General features: G+C 40.9%; 1 protein-coding gene across 1 annotated transcript in view; it reads right to left on the reverse strand.

Moving 5' to 3' along the window:
* MAN2A1 (mannosidase alpha class 2A member 1) overlaps nt 1-24,425 on the reverse strand; it is a 194,625-nt gene that overhangs the window by 72,935 nt on the left and 97,265 nt on the right. Inside the window, 5 exon segments of the mRNA NM_001289106.1 lie at nt 7,520-7,587; nt 8,701-8,815; nt 13,152-13,334; nt 16,079-16,281; nt 23,646-23,823. Coding sequence (NP_001276035.1) covers nt 7,520-7,587; nt 8,701-8,815; nt 13,152-13,334; nt 16,079-16,281; nt 23,646-23,823 — 747 coding nt within the window.

Genomic DNA, 24,425 nt, shown 5'->3' on the forward strand with positions numbered 1-24,425 from the left:
CCTCCTTCAAGTCCAGTAGTGAATACTAATTTGCAAACAGACTACTGGAGAAGGAAATGGCAACCCACTCCAGTATTGTTGCCTGGAGAATCCTATGGACAGAGGAGCCTTGTGGGCTACAGTCCACTGGGTCGCAGAGAGTCGGACACGACCGAGCGACTTCACTCACTCACTCACAGACTATGCACTTAGCACCCAGACAGACTTGGACTAGTCCAGCTCATTCGTCTCCAGCACTGTTGGTTAGGGCCCCCCTGGGGCTCAGGGGTAAAGCATCCACCTGCCAATGCAGGAGACATGGGTTCGATCCCTGGGTCAGGAAGATACCCTTGGGAAGGAAATGGCAACCCACTCCAGTCTTCTTGCTGGGAAATCCCAGAGACACAGGAGCCTGAGGAACCTTCAGTCTATGGAGTTGCGAATGAGTCGGACACGACCATACAACTGCCATTAACAATTCCTCCATTAAAGACAAGCTATAAACTAGTTTTCTAAGCAAGGGTTCAGTGTCAGAGCCTAGAGAATCGTGTATTCTGTTATCACCTTGAATTCCCTTGTGATGATTATAAAATGTAGCTATTTCCAAGGGAAAAAAAAGAAACAACAAAAAAAACCCTTCTTGATTGTGTCCATTTATTTTTCTGCTAACTGATGTGAAGACATTTCCACACTAGCTTTCTAGTACATGACATGACTTGAGCTCGAACCTCATAGACCATGAGCAACAAGCACAACCCTCACACTAATTATCACTGTGAACACTGCTTCATCTCCCCCAAAGAAAAAGCCAACATTTCAAACAAAAAAATTAGGCTCTGGACTTGGTTTCTTCACTTAAAACTTATGTTTAAATAACTGGAAGAGATGTTAGGTACTTCCTTAGATATATTCTGATTTTATGACATAATGACCCATCAGAAAATGCTCCAAAGCCTTGAACCTCATGCCACTAGTGGAAAACTACTATCAGAATAACCGTGTCTGATGACAATATTAAAAATACAATGGCAAAAACCATGACATTATATCACAACATTATAAATCAATTTTCCTCCAATTAAAAAATACAAAATGCAGAATTAGGCCAATAGTCTATGTCAACAACAATAGCAAAACTCTTATGACAAAGTAAACTCATTTAGGTATATGGGTGTATCTTTTGAATCCATTCATTCTTTAGAGACCCCAAGAATGCAATCCCAACAAGGTCAACTCTGAAGAACGCAGTGGTGCTGAGATGCGATGCCAAATTTGTCAAGTCTCATGGTATTATACTCTGAAATCTCAAATGAACAGCTGTCTAAATGCTGAACAAATTTAAAGTATATTGAATTACTGCTTATTTTTATTTATATTAGTATTTAGTGGTTTGGGAGTCTTCTGCCACTCAGCCTCCAAATGTCAGATGAAAGATTCTATTGAGGAGAATATATACCAGGACACCACATCTTCACACAGAATGTGAACCATATTCTGTGCATCTGTGGGATCTGAAGTCTAATCTTCTCTTCAAGCAATAATACAATGTGTTGTAGCACATCTTTGTTAAATTCTCACCATGCTATCACACCACAGGCACAGCGGTGGACACAAAGAAACCCTCCAGGAGTTTAGTCTTGTGGGACACACTTCAGTTACACCGGCAGAAAAAAGCCAGCATCAACCCCCAGTCACACGACTGAGCTGTGCCGGACCCGCCTGGATGAGACGCTGGGGCCAGCACCGGGCCAGCACCATGACGGGATGAGGCCCCGGGCGTCCTGGGAGGAGGGGGCGTTTGTCTGGTTTTGCCCGTGGGAAACACGTGAACTCTGAGGCCAGTGTGAGCTGTGGGAGGTCCTCTCCCAAGCCGCTGCCATTCTTTCCTCCGTGTCCCTACAGGTGCCTCCCATCAGGCAGTGGAGAGTAACCACCACCCCCCTCACACCCCAGGTGGCCTCCCTGACTTCTCGACTTTTCAGTCTAGGTCTGAAGCCTTGCCATTTCTATCCAAGTAACTTTTTCAGAGTGGCTTTGGGTAGACTCGTCAGAGAACTGAATTATAGTTAATAATTTAGGTACAGAGAAAGGCCTGGGGACAGTAAGCTATTACTGTAGTTCACGCAAAACATACAGGATTGGTCAAAACCAAAAGCAATAGAAAGAGAAGAGGATGGATGTCAGAGATGAGTAAAGCTAAAATCCAAAAGACTCTCTGATTGATGACAGTTAAGGATTAAGAAAAAATAAAAGTCAATGTGGGTTCTGGCGCTTCAGAACCTAGACAGCTGAAAAGAAAATGATGCTGTCAATCAAGGTCCTCCAACAAATGAACGGCCACACTTCAAGTGAGTGGGGTATTGAGTGCCTGTTCTGGAATTCTGTCCTTTTTAATCTGGCTGATATTCTGAAGTAACCTAAGCCTAGAAAACACTGACTTCCTTTTTGTCTCCACATGGTTAATGCTATCTTTTCTACTTAATTCATTTTTTTCCCCCTGGCCAAAAATGATGTTCAGTTTAGTTCAGTAGCTCAGTCATGTCTGACTCGTTGCGACCCCATGAATCACAGCACGCCAGGCCTCCCTGTCCATCACCAACTCCCGGAGTTCACTCAGACTCACGTCCATCGAGTCAGTGATGCCATCCAGCCATCTCATCCTCGGTCATCCCCTTCTCCTCCTGCCCCCAATCCCTCCCAGCATCAGTCTTTCCCAATGAGTCAACTCTTCGCATGAGGTGGCCAAAGTACTGGAGTTCAGGACTCCTAACTAATGAATACTTTTCTAATAATTGGAAGCATATAAAGGTAAGTTTGAAATAGTGATTTCAAACTAAAAACTTATCTACTTGAAAAAGGTAAACTTTCGGATTCACAGACGCCAGCTCATACTGTTTTGACTACACTTGTGCCTTCGGTGTTCAGTCGCTCAGTCTTGTCTGACTCTTGGTGAACCCAGGAACTGTAGCCCGCCAGGCTCCTCTGTTCATGGATCTCCCAGGCAAGAATACTGTAACAGGTGGCCACTTCCTCCTTCAGGGGGATCTCCCTGACCCAGGGATCAAATCTGCATCTACCCGTGGATTCTTTACCACTGAGCCACCAGGGAAGCCCTTTTATCACATAGCTGGTGGCATTTCACAGTATCCACCATTAAAGAAAGTTCCTTTACGCCCTGCCAGGCCACATGACTTGCAGACCTGTGCTGTGTTCACCCTGTCCTGCCTGAGCAGACGGAATACTGAGAGGAGACTGAAATCTCCTTGTGTGTCTCAGACTTTCAGCTTGCAGCCTCAGTCCCTAATCTTGTTAAGTCTTTGTATTAAATGTTCTCACATTGGCTTCCTTAGGCAGCTGTGAACACAAAGAGAAACAGCAACATCTCTGTGTATTTAAGAATTAAGGCTAGACCATTTATGACTTGTTCAGGGTACCCTAACTTTTAATTTGCAACTTCATATGCTTTCTGTACAAAGGCTAAGAATGTATTTACTATACAGCTCACATAACCTTGTGAACCAAATTAGGCACACGGGCAACTGCTATGTCACTTTCAGCAAATCATGGACTACTTTACATACTCACAAATGAAATCATGTCAGGTTATAGCTATAACTAATGCTGCCAAAAGCATGATCGAATTCATTTTACACGTATTATTTAAACTGCATGGGCTTAGACCAATGTTTCTGAATCTTTTGTCAGAACTGCCGACTTCAAGCCTCAGCAGCACAGATGTGAGCACTGACTCGCGGCACCTGCAAACAGAACCAGAAGCTCTCCCGCTTTCAAGGGCGCCAACAGCCCTCAGTCTTGACCGACTTTCCGACAGAGCAGCAGCTCATGTAATTTGTGGCTAACAAGTAAGAAGTGGATTTAAAACCAAAAATGTAAGTGGTTTTATTCATGAGGTTCTAGAGTTCAAAAAGTACAGTAAAGATAAAAAAAAGAACCTGACAATCCTAAGTCATTTCCAACACACTTAACTATGGCAACAGTAGCACTGACATTTGGTACAAAAGAACTCTAAGGCTATAATATTAAAACGGAGAACACTATTTAAACAGAAACTATTTGAAATGAAATATCAAGAAGTGCCTGTTTTCCTAATAGACTCAAAAAGTCTACGCTTATTTTTAATTAAAAGTGTTCATTATTAAAGCTCAAAAATATATTTATCCTCAATTAATAGACTTCTGTCTCCTTTCTCCCTCTAGCATCAGGAAAGCTTGAGTCTCACGCACAGCTGGCCAAGGCAAGGGCTGCACAGAGAAGAGACACCACAGAGCGAGGCTGTCCCCCCCGATCCCGGCACAGCCCACCCGCCCTGACAGGTGCCCAGGGAGACGAGGGGCGGGGGTGGAGCCCGGCTTCCTAAGAGCACACAGGTCATTCTCAGAGTCAGCAAAAAAGGAGATCTGCCACCACCAGAACAGGAAAGGATAAAAAAGGAAATAGATAAGAGGATTACGCCTAAAGCCAAATAGATTTACTGACACCACAGTTTATTAGGGACACAACATATTAAGAATTGCCATACAATCCCAAATTCATCAAAACATGACTTAAGACAAAGCAAATGTTTTATAACTGATTCTTCTTTCAGTATCATTATCCTTTCATCCTAACTATGGCTTGGCTATATGAAAGCTTTCAAGACTTTAGCAAGACTAAACTTAAGACTTAAATTTTCTTTTCAAATTAATCCCTTCTTTTTCTGTCAGCCAAAAGAGATGTTAAGTTTCTTTAGTATTACTTTAGTGATGCCTAAGTATTACGGAAATATACTCTTGCTCTAAGGTGTGGCCTGAACCTGCTGCGAGTCCCTTCGCAGGGAAGAGGTGTAGTCAGCGACGGCTGCAGCCTATGTGTAACCAAGCCCAGCTCGCCTAGCAACTGCGGAACTTCTGCAGTCCCTCTGATCCCATTTATTTAAAAAAAACCCTTAATAAAGTGTACCTAGTGAAAATAATGCATTACACTTCACAATTAGTCTTTTATTCTAAAATTTATGAGGTGATATTCAGTTTCTCAATTTAGACAGTAAAAACTTATATTACCAAACTGTAAGGTGGCAAGAATACACAGAAGAACTGTACAAAGAGATCTTCATGACCCAGATAATCACGATGGTATGATCACTCACCTAGAGCCAGACATCCTGGAATGTGAAGTCAAGTGGGCCTTAGGAAGCATCGCTACCAACAAAGCTAGTGGAGGTGATGGAATTCCAATTGAGCTATTTCAGATCCTAAAAGATGATGCTGTGAAAGTGCTACAGTCAATATGCCAGCAAATTTGGAAAACTCAGCAGTGGCCAGAGGACTGGAAAAGGTCAGTTTTCATTCCAATCCCAAAGAAAGGCAATGCAAAAGAATGCTCAAACTACCCCATAATTGCACTCATCTCACGCTAGTAAAGTAATGCTCAAAATTCTCCAAGCCAGGCTTCAGCAATACATGAACTGTGAACTTCCAGATGCTCAAGCAGGTTTTAGAAAAGGCAGAGGAACCAGAGACCACATTGCCAACATCCACTGGATCACGGAAAAAGCAAGAGAATTCCAGAAAAACAAGTATTTCTGCTTTATTGACTATGCCAAAGCCTTTGACTGTGTGGATCACAATAAACTATATAAAATTCTGAAAGAGATGGGAATACCACACCACCTGACCTGCCTCTTGAGAAACCTGGATGCAGGTCAGGAAGCAACAGTTAGAACTGGACATGGAACAGATCAGTTCCAAATAGGAAAAGGAGTACGTCAAGGCTGTATATTGTCACCCTCCTTATTAACGTATATGCAGAGTACATCATGAGAAATGCTGGGCTGGAGGAAGCAGAAGCTGGAATCAAGATTGCCGGGAGAAATATCAATAACCTTGGATATGCAGATGACACCACCCTTATGGCAGAAAGTGAAGAACTAAACAACCTCTTGATGAAAGTGAAAGAGGAGAGTAAAAAAGTTGGCTTAAAGCTCAACATTCAGAAAACTAAGATCATGGCATCCGGTCCCATCACTTCATGGCAAATAGATGGGGAAACAATGGAAACAGTGTCAGACTTTATTCTTTGGGGCTCCAAAATCACTGCAGATGGTGACTGCAGCCACGAAATTAAAAGATGCTTACTCCTTGGAAGGAAAGTTATGACCAACCTAGACAGCACTTTAAAAAGCAGAGACATTACTTTGCCAACAAAGGTCTGTCTAGTCAAGGCTATGGTTTTTCCAGTGGTCATGTATGGATGTGAGAGTTGGACCATAAAGAAAGCTGAACACCGAAAAACTGATGCTTCTGAACTGTGGTGTTGGAGAAGACTCTTGAGAGTCCCTTGGACTGCAAGGAGATCCAACTAGCCCATCCTAAAGGAAATCAGTCCTGAATCTTCACTGGAAGGACTGATGTTGAAGCTGAAATTCCAATACTTTGGCCACCTGATGTGAAGAGCTGACTCATTTGAAAAGACCCTGATGCTGGGAAAGATTGAAGCCAGGAGCAGATGGTTGGATGGCATCACTGACTCAATGGACATGAGTTTGGGTAAACTCCGGGAGTTGGTGATGGACAGGGAGGTCTGGCATGCTGCAGCTCAAGGGGGTACAGAGAGTCGGACACAACTGAGTGACTGAACTGAACTGATACTGTGTATCTGGGTACTGACTGATTGATACTTGGCATCACTTAAAAATAGATAACTTGGTTAAATAATTCTCAGTAAAAACATAAAATGTTTTTTGTAAGTCTAAATTAAATGTCCCATTTTTAGGTTGACTGAGCACCTTTCCCATTTTAAGATAAATCTACAGTGTGAAAATAAGGCAGTTTTACAAGCACAATGAGCGTTATCTAGTAAACAATTTACAGTAGGAACACTTATCTTCTAATAGTAATTACGTATCTTCTTCCATTTTAAAATACATGATCAGAGATTAATGAAAATAAGGTAAGTAAATAGAAAGTTAATTAAGAAAGAATATACTCTAAAAACTAATCAATATTATTTAAATGTAAGGTAATTTTTATAATAAACTGCATATTCACCACCCCACGTTAAGTCTCTGCTAAGAACTATCCTCACACAGTTATGTGGCTGTCCGTGTCCCAGCCAGCGCTGTGTTAGCTGCTAGCACTCAGCATGACCCCGCCGAGGCTTCCGCGGTGGTTCCAGGGCAAAGGTTCACCTGCCAACGCAGGAGACTCAGGCTCCAGCCCGGGTGGGGAGGACCCCTGGATCAGGGCATGGCAACCCACTCCAGGACTCTTTCCTGGGGAATCTCACAGAGAGAGGAGCCCGGCAGGCTGCAGTTTATGGGGTCGCAAGGGTTGGTCATGACTGAAGCAACTTAGCGCACACACACACGCATGACACAACCATGGGAGAAGAATCCACTCTTCAAAACAGGTGTTTTAAATTAATAAGCTGATTAAATGAAATACTGTCTTAAAATATACGCTGGATCCAGAGCAAAACCATGAAAATCCAAAAAGTCAAGTCACAGAAGTGGTCAAAGTTTATGAGAAATGATGCTATTTACCTTGGCTCTGCACTCAGACTTATTACATGTTTCTGTGGCAGAGAACTTTGCGTTCTTTGTTTCAAATCCTAGAAAAGTGAACAGAAGTTTTTATTTTACTTTTAAAACAAGTTTCAAAATTAGCTGTGTAATAATACCTTGAAGAAAACATGAAAAGGGCACAGTAGAAAAGAAAAAACAACCCTCTTCCCAGCTACATAAAGTCCATCCAAGTTCAAAGTAAACAAACCTTGTGTCTATGAATATGTATCGTGCATTGAGATTTCAAGCACAGCGTATGCTACAGGGACAAGAGTCCATAACAGGTAGTTCTAATTGGTAACCGAATAAATCAAATTTCTAGAGACGATTCTGCAGAAAGTTTCACTATGTTTCTTTTGTGTCACATGCTTTCTATCTTTAGAAACATAAGCTTGATAAATAAAAACAATTTTTAAATGTCTGAGTTACTAAGTAGAAGTGTAAAGAGGACTGCAATGAAACCAATTTTGAACCGTTCGTCCTTGCTGTAGACACCAAGCTCTTCCTCTCAGGGCACGGTCTGTCCCACTAACTCATCCAAGCCCAGCGAGCTAAGGCAGCCATCGCTCAGCTCCACAGAGGAAGGAGGGCCCACAGATGCAGAGGAGCTCCCCCCGCCCTGCAAGGAGCAGAGGCGAGACCAACAGCTAATCTCCCGGCTCCTCAGCCACTGCTCTGCTCTCCTGTGGCAACACTGCCCAGAGCGCTGCCTGGACTCGTCCTAAAACCGGAAGGAAATTTAGGATCATTCCAGTGGAAGTGCAGCAAGAACAGGTTCAGGACTTACGGCAGTTCACGTATCGAGGAGCTGTTCATTCAGGCTAAGGAAAATGACTAGTATAAAGTCTAGTCACCTTACAATATCATCTCAAGTGTTCTAGAAGTCTGAATGTCTTGCACACCTTGAAACAAGTTCATTACTTTATTTCTCATGCTTAGATTCCATGGGAAAACACACACCAAAAATCAAATAGAGACACACTTAGAGGGAAGAAGCAGCACAAGCAGTTCATATAAGGTGATACAAATCATTTCAGATAATTTACAAAGAGATAATTATGTCTCAATGTCTCTTCTTATTAAGCTTCTCACCCCCTTTCCCAATCCAGGAAGAAAAGAATCACTCATTTTTATTATGAAAATAGAAGATATTGACTAACCATTTCTAGGAAGGTATCCGAAGAGTAAGAGTCGTATAAGTGTTTGTCCTTCAAAATAAGCAGCAGTGCAGAATGTCCAATTACCTTCTTTAAATTCATCAGTGAATGAAAGAGTCTGTGAACCAAAAATTTTACTCATCTGAGAAGTGATTCAAACATCAGTATACAATATTTTCACAGCGATCAGACTTGTTGCCAAGGGAGAGAGGAGGGGCGGATTGGGAGTCTGGCATTCGTAGACGCAAACTATTACGCATAGAATAGATAAACAACAAGGCCCTACTGTATAGCACAGGGAAATATATATACTATCCTGTGATATGCCATAATGGAAAGGAAAATTAAAAAATACGTATATAACTGAATCACTGCTATGCAGTAGAAATTAACACACTGTACATCAACTAATCTGTATACAATATTTTCAGTTGTTTTATTTATGGCCAAACCACCATCATCTTCATCCTATATTCAAACTAAAGCCTATCATAAACTTATGATGACTCTCTACCCTGAATGAAGTACTTAGGGAAAAAAGTTAACCAGAAGGTATCACTGGTAAGGATTCATTTAAATAGCAAACTTTCTGGACACAGTTGAAACACATAAACTTATCCGCACTGCTTATGTTCTCCATGAATATCATACTAAATAATAACAATAGCCAGCACGATGACCCCAATAGCTCTAAAGCATTCTACCAACAGCAACGAGTTGTCGTTTCACTTTAGAAAAACCTCTAACAAGCACTGAAATAACAGCAAAAGAAGACATGAGATTAACTCTCATTCACAAGAAGATTCGATCAGTACACACACTGCAAAGAGTTCAAATTCCTAAAGAATTCGAATAGATATTTTGCTGAATTTAGTTTCATGTTCTTGTTCAAAAGAATTAGAAAAAAGTTTCTCTCAGATCCAGATAACAAATTGTCTTTGTCCTTGTTCTATTTCTTTGTCACTGAAATTCTTAACTGTATTCAAACTGTGCGTTTCTGTCTGAGGAACAAAAGAGATGCTTATGAATCGACTGATTCAAGTTCAAATCTAAAATATAATCTTGGAACGTAACCAGCTATTGGTGAAGCACTATACATACGAAAAAAGACTTTCGCCCTTTTTTTTTTCCCCCCAAAGTCCCATCTTATTTCTTTAAAGATTTAGAGAGCAGGTGTCCCTAAGTAAACTCATAATGGAGAAATTGGTAGAGAAACTTTTATAGTCATTCTTTCAATCAACCCTCAGATGCTTATAGAGGGATTATATTATTTTCCCCAACACAGAAAGCAATTTTGGATATATGTGTTAAAATATTTTTGTTGATATTCAACAACAAAATAATTGTACAAGAATTAGATAACTTCAAAGATGTAAGCGATCATAATCAGTAAGTTTTTAATTAAGTACATTTACATAGTAAATCTGTAACCAAAGTATTAAAATCTGATGGACTGGAGTTCAATCATCCAGCTAAATTTCTCATTTCTATTCAAATATTTTACTAAATAATAGTAAGTGTTTTCATAAGACTAAGACCATATATATGAAAGAACACAATTCAGTTATGAAAACAACTCCTTCAATCTAAGTTTATTTTTATTATCTACATGGCTGTCTTTATGAGGTTATCTGAACCTACAGAATAAAAGTCATGTTCCGCACCTGCTGAAATCTTACTATTAGTGTTTTAAAGAGTCCTAATTAAACTGAGTAAGTGCCATGAATCAATGTCTGTGTCCTGAAGGCACATACGTGGTCTTCTTCTGAGATGAGCACTAAAGACAGTGCATTTCCCAAACACTTTCTCAAGATGCATAAAGCTATTTTGCTAAAAACAAAATAAAGCTAAACCCAGTAAATAAGTTTGGGGAAAACTGGGACAAACAAAGTTTTATACATTTCAACACTTCATCAATGTGGGATTAAAATCTCCTCTAATTTCCTACTCTACCCTTCTCATACTATGGAACAAGTTTAGCAAACATCGCTGAGGAGTCAGTTTTTAGTTTGTTACCATTGCTGCTGTTTACAGAGATGTTATCATGACTGTCATTCAATAGTTTAGACTACACGTTAGGAGCCTCATTCTCACCCTCTGTTCATTCTTTTCTCCTACCTACCTTTATTACAATTTAGCCATTGGCAGAATTCTTAATCTCTCTGTAACTGACCTCATTACCATCCCTTCTTCACACAGTCCCAGGGATTCACTTTTACGCTGAACATCCAGTAAAACACTGCCTAGTCTAATTCATTTTTGATGCCATGATTCTTATGCCGTAATTAGAATCACCCTCCAAATATGCCATGATGTACACGTGCTCTCCGATTTATAATTACATAAACACTCAGTCTACTGCTGAGAACATGACGGAAGAATCACCCTGAGGAGGCAGAAGAGAGGGCTCACAGGGCCTGGAGCTCTGACGGCCTGTGCGGCTGTCATACCTGAGCACAGCCTGGAAACGTGGAGGCGGGATGCATTCAATTTCCAGGTACTATCACTAGCAGCCAAAGTCGGCTCCTAACGCACACATTGGTTCACAGGGACATCTCTGCCAACATCTGAATAAACAGGAGTCAGCAATCCAAGAACGAGAAATCGCCCTATACTAGCTGCTCCTTTAGTTATAATTCTCTGACTTCTGTTTTGAAATTTCCTGTTTAAAAATGGGTGTGCTAATGACTTGATAACTGTTTATGGCTTTTCAATGAAGCATGAAGGGCTGACAGAGCAGATTTACAAATGTCAAGGACAATGAGAATTACTATGTCTTTTTCCTCTAAGATGCAGTTTTCTATTGGAATGCTTTCATAACTTAAAAGCAACACCAAATACATGGAGGAACTAATGGCAGGCCTTCTGGAGAGGTCATGAGACAGAAAATATTCTGTACAAAAGCCCCGTGACCTGCACCCTAACCCCCTTCAGTAAGTCAGCCAGGGAGAGAGCAGTCAATGGAGGAGGAGGGCTCTCCGTGCCCTCCTAGGAGCTCTGCTCTGGCCTGACTCCCAGCAGCCTCACTTTCACACTCTTGAGAAACCAAGAAAACAGGAGCAGGTGAAAAGGAAAATGGAGTGTCTGACCTGACTCTCAAAACCACCTTCTGTGCGAGCGATCAACATCATTATCATCCAGTAAGTATCTTCCACTTTAAGCTCAGCTTAAACTCAGACCAATGCCAGATATATCTGCCCCAAGAAGACTGAGAAGATATTTAAGGTACTACCTTGGACATATTTTTTTAAGACTCAAGGCAACTCATGGAACCTCCAGAATATTTGTTACCGATTTTCCCGAAAGGCAGTCAAAATATCATGACTACAAACTTAGCTAACGCCATTGCAATCAGTAGCGTCGGCTGCAGGTCAGGGTTTAGGAATGACTTCATGTGCTCTGTACGTTTTCTGCCTATGAGAACATCTATAAAGAGATTCACTTTTTAACTCTAAGAAAATCAGATTTTTAATGGTTTTAAAATATTATCAAAGAGTGATCTGGAAGAAGTACTAATCTAAACTACGGTGAGACAATAGGCAAAACTCCTCCTCCAACGTCAGACTCTCCAGGGCACCAATCCTAATGAACGACAGCCTCAACTCTGGTATGATGATGGAAATCCCACTATCACAAAAGGTCAGCCTATTGGGAAGCACAGTTCACACAGCGCCCCGCTATTCTGAGGCGAAGCCAGCAATCGTCGCTTCTGATCTGCAACATGAGGATAATGGGCTTCTACTCCCTCATTCATCCAGCAGGCCGTCTACGAGCTGAGATGGCTTTGATGTCAATATTCAGACCATCCCTCACCACCCCAATTCTTTATGCCGTCTATATATGACAAGGTTTCTCAGCTCTTCTACCTCCTGGCTATTCTCCTAAATGTAGCGCTTTTTGTCAGTGCCCCTGTTAAAAAATGAGGTATCCAAGAACAAATGGACAGGATAGGATGGAATTAGATAGCTATATAATGAAATGGAGCTCTGCAGGGCCCTGGATTATAGCTATGGTTTACTTGATACCAAATCCTTGGGCAAGAAGGCAGCGGCAATTACCACTCTCTACTTGGGAAAAGCGGGGTCAGTTTTGTAACGAAGATTTACTGCTCCATTTACAGAAAGGCACTACCATGCACAGCTGGGACGGCCAGCACTTCTTGTCAAGAGATTCCTTAAAAAAAAGATGGTTGTGACTACTGATGGTTTTTCTATAGCAACACTTGTATGAGATGTGATTATTAAAAACTTCATCAAAGATAAGCATTTTGGGTTGTCAGCATAACTGAAAATGTTTTCTTGGCATGACATATGTATCTTTGAAATTGGTTTGATTTAGTGTGCTTTCCTTCAATAAAAATTCAGTATTACAATAAAAAAAGTTCATCAAAAGATAAACACTTATGACCCCAAATTTTAAAAGATTTTCAGTTCACGTTTCAGTAATTACGTTACCTGGTGCCATAGTCCACAACCACCCAGTCTTTCGCAGTTCCTGTGATCGCATCGTGATGTTGGAACAGTCCCAGATTTCGTCTTGCTTCTGTCAGCATCACATAATGGGATGACGAAAGAAATTTACTTATCTTGTACTGCTTAGCTTGTTTCAGGGCGAAATAGTAAAGGATTTCAGCAGCCCTAATTGCATAAAACAGTCATTAATTTTTATTTCAAAGCAAACATTTTAATTTATTACCTAAAAGAGGTATCAATGATACATTCTCAAACTTAAAAAAAAAAAAGAAATCCATGATTTCAGTATGATCAATTTATAAGACAAATATTGATAATAAACATTTCTATAAAACCACCAAGGTATACACCTAATACATCTAAATTCTTAAGCATCAAAGAATACCATGTCTCAGTGATGCAAGGGGAAGAAGTGAGTGTCTGTTGGCAGCAAGACATGTCCGCTTCCATGTAACCTATGATAGCAGCAGGAACTAGGTAAGTGTCTCTGTCCTTCCATCTCCACAGTGTAGACATATACTGTGAACTTCACCAGAAGGCCACTGACTCTCACACGTACAGTGGAGGAGACGGTGGGGAAACGTGTGGCCCCTGAGAGTGAGGCTAACAGCAGGGGAGAGGAAGGGGGCGGCGGCCTGACGGCTCAAGGGCAGGGGCCAGGCTCACAGCTGAGTGGCTGCACAGGCCAGCCGCAGAGAGTTAAGCAACATCACCCGAAGGGCGGCACCTCAGGCACTGGCGCTCCTTGCTTTAAAAAGAATCAAAACACTGTAGCTTCAGAATAGTTCTGAGCAAGAATATGGGAGTTTATAACTTTCACTTTTAAATTTTTCCATCCAAGGGTATGGTTCAGGTAGGTTTCTGAAAGTTTCTTTAAAAAGAGACAGCTTGATGGAGTAAAAAATGTAAGAAGGATCTTTCTGACAAATGTTAGGATGATGGATAGAAAAATCAAGGCAGCATGAAAATGCAGCAAGATATCAGGAAAAAAGAAGAGATTCAAACTGCTCTTTTTAAAAATCCCTTTGAATTTTTGAAGACACTAAATAATCTCTACTTTTCATAAACATAAAAATTTAATATCCACTTTTTAAAATTATAAGCCTTCTTGACGGCATGAGAATCCCTCTCTTGGAATTAAGAAGACTACACGGATGCAGGCAGACATGTCCAGAGCAAATGCACTGAAGAGCACACATACATATGAATCTTCCAAAATATTAAGCACGTGGATTTTAAGAAAATTTTCTTTTTTGTACTTTTCTAATTTATACACCTATTTTTACAAATGAGTTGAGGATCAAATATAATTTTTCACACAATAAACTTAGTTTCAAATAAATTAATTACATTTTGAAATTCAAATTACTGTATGGTTTATTGTTTTATTTTAAAGCAGGAGAATTTTCAAAATACATTACCAGTAGTAACATATTCAAGTAGCACCTTAAATAAGTTCAATAAAATAAGACTGCACCAATACTCATAACTTTTCACCACCAAAAAATACTTGACAGGTAAAAATTATGCAGCAGCCCCAGAGGATTTCTGCATCATTTAGTACTCGCTCTGTTCTTGCCATAGATCGTTTAGAATAACATGTCAGATAACTAATATTCTATTGGTTAAGGATGCAGAAATCTCTATACTATATACTTTTTTGTTATAAATATAATAATAAACATACACCTGGCACGTTAATGACTATCCCCTCAAACAGTCAAAGGTTAGGGTTGTTTTTAGTAAGTTACTGCTAGTTTGTGGAAACAGTATCACAGAAACAGTAAAAATAATAAACACACACACCACTATACCAAAGTACAACACTGAAAGAAATGAATGATTTTTAGAAAAACACTGTCCAATATATACTTAATATCCACTAGTACCTAGAAGAGGGTAGGTTTCATATAATTTATTATCTTTAATACCAAGATTCATCATGGAAATTACTCATCATGATTTCCTATTTTGAACTTGACGGACAATGAATTCATCATGAAAGCTCCTCTCCTGGGCTTCACATACAGAAAAAGCCACAGGACTGCCTTGGGAAGGCTTCTGAGCATCTGAAAACAATGAGACTCAGCTGTTCAGAGCAGCACTCTCCACTCTGACAGCCACTCGCCACGTGTGGCCACGTACATTAAACTTAAGTAGACCTGAGACTTCATTTCCTCAGTCACGGTGGTCGCATGTGGCTGGTGGCCCCGATGCCGCACAAACAGCAGAGAGCTGAGCGTTTCTCGCTACGGAAAGGGCACTGGCTGGTCACCGGGAGGACTGGATAATGTGGCTGCGGACAGTGCTTCCATGCTTTCCTACTGACTCTGTCTTCTCCATATCAGCTTAGCTTTTCAACCAGTCACTTTGCCTCCATCAGTTCCCATCTCTTAATTTTCTTCTTTAAGCAGAAAACCGTTATCTATAGAAATGTGTTTTAAAATAAGAGCTGCTACTGGGGACTCCAAATATGAATGCAGCGGTCTCAGAGGATGGACTTTGAGGCCTGCCCCCGGTGCGGAGAGCCTGGCTGTTCCTTCTGACCCCTGCTGCCGCTCTGTAACCCGGCTGACCAGGCTCCGGCCCGCAGGCTCACAGCGATGGCCACGGAATGCTATGACAGTGCGCAGAAAACGCAGGGAGTCGCAAGGAAACCAGAAAATACTGAGGACAACTCCCAGAAAACCTAACTACAGATACTGTTTTTCCTTCAAGAGCAAAACCCTTGTAAAAATCTGCTTATTTCTGAAGATATAGCTCTGATTGCATTAAAATTTCACAATTACATTAAACACATCGTAACACATACAACATAAATGCTGTATACCGTGCAGAACTCTACAGACAGGTTGTGACGCCATAAAAGAAGTGAGACAGCAAATGCAGCTCTCTGAAGGCAAATGTACCTTAAATGGGATTCCAATGTCCTGTCCATTCGCTTGTAAAAGGGTCTGGATGTAAAATAGCCACTCCAGTAATGATCATCTCGGTCAGCATAAGTGAAAAAATCTCCGCTTAGAACAGGGAATATTGATTGGCTATTCCTACTATTGGCTGAAGCTTCTTTTTCTAGTGCATCAAAATAGTCTGATAAAGTCCCAAACTGTATCTAGTAGGGAAAAAAAAGTTACATTTCATTTATTCACACATTCATCTGTACCTTAAAATTACTTTTAGTGCTGAAAGGAAAGCTCCTAATAAATACTTAAGGCATGCTTCCAAATTAGGACAAACATATAGCTCACATTTACGGAAACACAGGGAAAGGCACTCCGTGACTGTCATTTACTTACACCAAGTCCCCAAAACTAAGAGAACAGGCCCATGGATGCAGTTAGAAGAGTTAATCAGAGTTACAAACATGTGGGTCTAAAACTCCTTATATAGTTCTAGAATCTCTAAGCGTGCAAGGATCGGGCTATGGCATAATCCAGAGATAAATGGCAAGTAGGGGAAACAGCAAAAATAAAAGGCATGTATTTTAAGTACATGTTCCAGCAGTCTGGAAGAACAGCTTTGTTAGCTGGTAAGCATTTCCGCACATCATATGCACATATTCTCCTCTGGCCTCCACTCTCCTCGGTCTGTATTCTTACAAAGGAGAGAAGAGAGACTTTAAGAACAGCAGGTCATTAAAAAAACAGGACTTTCTCTACCAGGAGGTAACAGTGCACAACAGAAGTAAAACAGAACAGGGGATGAGAACTGCAAGGCTGACTGCTCAAATGAAAAAGTTTTTCTGACTAATGACTCAAATTACCAGTACATAAATCCATTTTTATGATCTCAAACTAGTCTATAAATCAGAGGAAAAAAGAAATATTATACAAGACCACATAAACATATATTGAAAGGTAGTGTGGCTATAAGTAAATAGACAATTAAACAGGGAATGAGTTCTTTTAAAAAAGATGCTAATTTTTTTGTTTCTGATCTTATACATACACACACACACATATGTACATGGTCAATGAGTTAGTTTGAGTTTTTCCATAAGATGTAATGAAACCCAGGAGACCTTTCTGGCCAACCCAATACATATATACACACACAGATACTGAGAGCCATTTTGATTCAATGTTGCAGAAAAATAATTAACGTAGTATAAACCAGTTAGTGGCCCTCCAGCAGTTACTAGGAGGAGCACTGAAGCTGGGTCTGACAATGTGGGTTTGGACGCTCTCTCCACCACTTATCTAACAGGCGGTTTTGAGCATATTATATGATGCTTCTTCACGTCTCCACGGTGCAGCTAACAGGATTCTAAGTAAAATGCTTAGAAACACGACTGCCAAATAGAGGCATCAGGTTTGGCTGTTACTCCACCACTGCAAAGGCAAAATATCAACTGGAAACACAACAGTGGTATTAGTGAGACAAATGTAAGTTTTCATCATCTGTGATATAATAAATTTTGTAACAGCAAAATGGATGATTATTCCAAGTCCTTATGCTTACATTAAAGAAAAGCAGCTTTCTAAAAGTTCACTTTTTACATTCATTTTTACTTGGAGGATAACCGTCTTACATGTTGTGCTGGTTTCTGCGGCACAGTGAGGTGAAACCCTGTGGGCACACACGTGTCCCCGCCACCCGCACCCCCCTCGCCCCACCCCCAGCTCATCCCAGAGCTGGGCTGGGCCCCCCGTCGACAGCAGCTCCCCAGTAGCTGTCTACTTTGCACACAGCGATGCACTCATGTCAAAGCGCCTCTCAAGCTGCCCCACCCGCTCCTTCCCACGCTGCGTCCGCAAGCCCGTTCTCCACGTCGTTCTCTCTACTCCTGTCCTGCAAATACGTTCACCGGTACCATTAAGAAAAGCAGATTTAAACTATATTATCTACTCTAATCTTGGCTTCACCAAATACAGTTTTTCTTGGGCAAGCAAATCTATTTGTGCCTGTCTCCTAAAATATAATAGGAATAATTATGTGCTTACCAGAAAATGCTTAGAGAATTAAATAACTGTTAAAGCAAAACACTTTACTAGAGGACATTATGCCAAGTAGATAAAGAGAAGGAAAAATACTATATGACCTCAATTACATGTGAAATATAACAGAAATGAACAACTCAGAAAAAGAGAGTAGAGGTGGGGGCAGGGAAGGAAACTGGCCAAAGGTGGCTGAAAGGTACACACTTCCAGGTATAAGAGCAGTAAGCACCAGGACTGTCATATGCACCACATGGCGCCTCCAGTGAACACTGCCGAGTGGGACGTATGAAGCCGTGGAGAGCGGATCCTAACAGCTCTCATCGCAAGGGAAAGATTTTTTCCTCTTTTTTTATCGTAGCGATACAAGATGATGGCTGCCAACCAAACTTACTGTGGTAATCATTCCACAGTATAGTAAGTCAAAACATTATGCTATTAATATACACCTTAAACATAAACAGTGATATATATTAATCATATTTCAATAAAATTATAAACAAATTAAAAAGTAAAGCACTTTAGAGAGTTAATAGCAAATCAATCTCTCAATATACTTTAGTTTATCTAATATTAAGTATTACTCCCCACTCTCACTACTAGGAAGCAGAATACACTTACTAGGAAGTAGATTATGTGTGAACATACAAGAAATGAGGGTCACAAACACAAGGACACGGCATTAACTGCAGACCAGTAGGTACAGATGAGGTCAGAGAAGTGTGCGTGAGGACAGTGGCAAAGTCCTCACTGACCCAGACGTTGCTGAGTCTCACTTTCCTCCCATACGGGCTTCCCTGGGGGCTCAGCTGGTCAAGAATCCGCCTGCAATGCGGGAGATCTGGGTTCGACCCCTGGGTTGGGAAGATCCACTGGTGAAGGGAAAGGTCACCCACTCCAGTATTCTGGCCTGGAGAATTCTGTGGATTGTACAGTCCATGGGGCCACAAAGAGTTGGACACAACTGAGGGACTTTCACGTCCACTTCCTCATCTATGTGATAAGGGGTTACTATCAGATAACAAAAATCACTTTCAGTTTCAAATTTTAGGGATCTGTGACATGCTAGAAAGTTAATATCAAAACGAGAGTACACCCTTTTGAAAATATTCAGTTAATTTTTGCTACTACCCAGAATGAAAATATTTTCTTCTTGGCAAAATCTCAGAGCAAAGTTGATGTAAGTGACCTGATGAGCTTTCTCATAAACTTAAAGGACTGAAATATAATCCTCTAGCAATGCTAGAGTAGTTTCCAAAAAAATAATAATTTAAAGTAAATTTTTCTATAGTCTCTTGGTAGCTCAAATAAAGTATTTGGGATACCAAAAAATAACCAAACAAAAATACTTAAATGTTTTACACTAAAAAGCAACAAATAATCTTAAATATAACCTTAATCTTGAATGTAATATTAAGTTCCTCTACCAGGACAACATAAAAGGACAGGCTACATAGATTGCTAAATAAGTCATGATCAATGGCAAACTGGCTGACTGAGCTAGTCCAATGTCAGTTTCTCAGTCACCTAAATCCAATTGCTTATTTTTGTTTGTCCTTTCATTAGAAGAAAATAAGCTTACACTTTCAGCTTAAGCAACTTTAAACATCTCACAGAGAACAGATACAACTAGACAAACAAGTTTTAAAACACAGAAAAAAATGTTTGAAGATATCTAAGGGCCCTCAAAGCAGCCAGGATTTGAAGGACAAAAATTCTTGAAATAAAGGAAATCAATAACCTCAGATATGCAGATGACACCACCCTTATAGCAGAAAGCGAAGATCAACTGAAGAGCCTCTTGATGAAGGTGAAAGAGGAGAGTGAAAAAGCTGCCTTAAAACTCACATTCAAAAAGTGAAGGTCATGGCATCCAGTCCCATCTTCAAGGCAAGCAGAAGGGGAAAAAATGGAACAGTAAGAGACTGTATTTTCTTGGGCTCCAAAGTCACTGCAGACAGTGACTGCAGCCATGAAATTAAAAGACGCTTGCTCCTTGGAGGAAAAGCTATTACAAACCTAAACAGCATCTTAAAAAGCAGAGGTGACACTCTGCTGACCAAGGCCCATATACTCGAAGCTGCAGTTTTTCCAGTAGTTAGTGTATGGAAGTGAGGGTTGGACCATAAGGAAGGCAGAGTGCCGAAGAGGAGACTAACTATCAGATGGTAAGATCTCCTATGAAGCTGAAAGTATGAAACTAGTCAAACAGACAAAAGTGAGTAGAAAGTCTAGACACAGACCCACACGTAAATTCATCTCCACTCATGATTAATAACAGGGATGACACTGCATAGAAATGGGCAAGCTATGGTCTTTTCAATAAATGGTGCTTGATATTCACATGGGCAAAAAGTATCTTGATCCCTCCCCTCAGACAATATACAACAATCTATTCCAAACATTATTAAAAAGCAGAGACATTACTTTGTCAACAAAGGTCCGTCTTGTCAAGGCTGTGGTTTTTCCAACAGTCATGTATGAATGTGAGAGGTGGACTATAAAGAAAGCTGAGCACCAAAGAATTGACGCTTTTGAACTGTGGTGTTGGAGAAGACTCTTGAGAGTCCCTTGGACAGCAAGGAGATCCAACCAGTTCATCCTGAAGGAGATCAATCCTGAATATTCATTGAATGGACTGATGTTGAAGCTAAAACTCCAATACTTTGGCCACCTCATGTGAAGAGCTGACTCATTTGAAAAGACCCTGATGCTGGGAAAGATTGAGGGCAGGAAGAGAAGGGGATGCCAGAGGATGAGATGGCTGGATGGCATCACTGACTGGGTGGACATGAGTTTGAGTAAGCTCCGGGAATTGGTGATGGACAGGGAGGCCTGGCGTGCTGCGGTTCATGGGGTTGCAAAGAGTCGGACACGACTGAGCGACTGAACTGATTCCAGACATACTATCAACCTAAATGTTGAAGGCAGAACAACAGCACTTCTAGAGTGCAGCTTCATAAGAAACAGATTTTCATGACCACGGGTAAACAAAACTTTCTTAAGCAAAACATAACAAGCACTAACCATAAGATTCCATTAAAATTCACAATTTCTGTTCCTCAAAAGATAGCATTAAGAGAGAGGAAACACAGGCTACATAGTGGGAGATAACATTTGCATAACTTTTATCTGGAAAAAGACTCAATCCAAAATACATAAGAGAAATATAAGTGGTTAGGAAAAAGACAGACGATCCAATTTAATAAAATAATCATCAAAAGACTTAGCACTGCTCAAAAGAGGATACCCAAATGGCAATAAACTTATGAGAAGAGATTCAACCTCATTAACTACTGGAAATACAAAATAAAACCATCACATCCATCATAAAAGGAAAAAAAGTGTTCTGATAATGCGAGTCTGAGTAAGGAAGTGGAACAATTCAAACTGTCCTAGGATGCGACGTCCAGTGGACCTTCTTTGGAATTTTATTTGACAATATCTACTGAAGTTGGACGTGTGCATACCCAAGAACCCCAAAATGCCCTCCCACTTTATACCCCCATAAACTCATGCACACACACTGCACAGAATGGTCAATGCAGTGCCACCTGTAATGAACCAAAGCTGAAAACAATCCACGCGTCCATCAACAACAGAGCGGATAAACGGTGGCATGCTCATCAATATCACACGACACAGGTCACATGGAACACGTGACAGTAGATGAATTTCAAAAACATAATGTGCAGCAAAAAAAAAGTGAGACACAAAATAACACGTAAAAAGTCCCTTCTCATAAAATTCAGAAACAGGCACCAGAGATCACAAAGATGCAACCCAGAAGAGCGGGACGGGGTGGGAGGTAGGAGGGAGGCTCCACAAGAAGGGGACGGACACACACTCCTGGCTAATTCATGCTGATACACGGCAGGAACCAACACAAAGCTGTAAAGCAATTATCCTCCAATTAAAAATAGATGAATATAAATTTAAAAATACAGACGAAAGCGATGGGACTCTTGCAGGAACTGGTAACGACTTGGGAGGCTAGAGATGTTCTACATATTGGATAGTGCTTACATGGTGTTTTTTTCTTCTTTCAAATGAAGTATATTTGGTTTACAATGTTATGCCAATCTCTGCTATACAGCAAAGTGACTCAGTTATACATACATACATATATATATTTATATATCCTTTTTAATATTACATGGGTGTTCCAAAACTTGAAAATATTCTCTGTGTGCTTAATGGTCTGTGCACTCCTATGTACATGATACATTAACTTTTCAAATTACTTTAAAGATTTTTCTAGTGGGCAAAGGAGGAAACAAGTGAAATGTTAAAGACAGGATTAAATTTTTCAGAGTCATGCAGCGGCTCCATTCCCCAAGAAGGTGCATTTCGAGGGGTATGCGTGCGCCCCTCTGATCAGCTTTGCCTGTGTGCGCCTTCCCTTGGAGGGAAGCACAGAGACAACTTACACACGGGTTCAGCACTCACAGTTTATGCCTTGGTTGAGATTCAAGTTAAGTCTCTCGAACCCCGTGACGCTCTCTTTAGGCTTACTCGCCTGTTCAGTATCGTGTGGTTCTCCTTCATAAGCTCCGATTCGCTTCCCATGGGTGATCCCGCTTCCCTCCACTGCATCCTCACAGTGTTTCGCTGTCTAACAGCTCTGTGTGTGAGCATAATACACTGCTGGGCAATTAGCTTCTCACCTGGGGTCCACAGGACTCTTGCTCAAGTCTTCACTCAAGCAACCCGTCTGTTAAAATGCTTTTATGAGATGAGTAAAATTGGAATGTGTCTGGATATATGATATCACTGCTAGTCTTTCAGATGTGATAGTGGTATTACGATCATATTTTTCCACAGTGTCCTTATCATTTAGAAACATAATGAAATGGTTATAGACAAAAGTACGTGCCGTCTGAGATTTGCTCCCAATTCTAGAGGAGTGAGGTGGCGGTGGAGCACAGCGGAAACAAGGGTGGCCTTGAGCTGCCGAGTGCTGTGCCGGGTCATGGGTACTGGGGAGCAGTGGCGGGGGCGGAACTCATGCCATTCCCAAACCTTTAGGGCGCATTTAAAATTTCCCAGAGGGGGAGAAAAAGAGCAAGAATGACAGACGAATGATGAATTTTAGAAGACTTCTCATCTAAGAAAAATGCGAGTGTAGTCTCTGGATACAAGACGTTTGTTTGCAAAATTCCTGACATGCGCGTCTGCATCTGCCAGGCACACTGCTAGATCACAGGAAGCAGCCAAGAGCAACAGCGAGCTCCCCGCGCTAGCAGAACAAGAGGACACACGGAAAACGAGCATCCCAGCTTAGGAGGTACGTGTTTTCAGCCACACAGAGGAACGCCTCTTTAATCCTCAACGAGTGGTAAGAGAGGGACAGCTTTAGAAATGGAACTGAAATGTAAGACAGTTTTCCCTTCATGAGTTATACTTTTACAGAAGAACTACATGCTCTAAGAAATACCAAGGTGTGGGACAAACAAACTAAGGCTGTTGTGTTTCCGCCTCCTTTAATTATGAAGGTTCACCTTCAACTATAGCATCATGATAAAGTATTTCTCATTACCTTAACATTATACTGAGGATGAGAATTCATATAATCAAAAAGCAGCTGGTAATTCTTGAACTGATGATCCCATTCGGTGCGTTCAGTGTAGCGGAAATCGTCTCCCAGTGGGGCCAGGACAACTGTGGTGCGGAAAAGCTTTGACTTCTTTCGGTACTGGTCCAGAAGCATCTCGGCCCTGCAAAAGGGAAAGAGGACTGCTAACACCGTGGGGCCACTCACGACAAAGTGAGCCACAGTCAAATAGAGGAGCATGTATTCTGCCTGTGTTCTAGTTTAGCATAATTTACCAGGCAGATTATTGTAAACTACTACACTAATTTTTACTATCCCTCTAAAATATTGATAAATTCTTATCAGAGGGAAAAACCCCACAGCTTTTCCATGGAACGTCCTTAGAGAAATAAAGGCACATGGCAGCTTTGGCATAAATTCCTGAGGGCATCAGTGCCCTCCCAAAGGTCAGCCACAGAGACTGACTGCCAGATAGCCTGTGCCATAAAATAATTCAGTCCAACAAGATAGATTTCTCATCTACATGAATTCTGCTTGCTTTGAATTAATATCCCTTTCCCTAAGTTAATCTAAAATTGCCTAATTAAAAAAAATAAATTGCCTAGTTAAACATAAAGTTATTTTGAATGAAGCCAATTATAGAACCGCTTTCCTTTTCTAAAGGAAGAAACCAACTCACTCAATTTCTCCCATCAATAATCTGAGTACCTGTCAGTGTCCTCCATACTGATCAGCAGACACAGCTGAGCAACTATGAACTATTCT

This window comes from Capra hircus, chromosome 7, assembly GCF_001704415.2.
Source record: "Capra hircus breed San Clemente chromosome 7, ASM170441v1, whole genome shotgun sequence".
NCBI lineage: Eukaryota > Metazoa > Chordata > Mammalia > Artiodactyla > Bovidae > Capra > Capra hircus.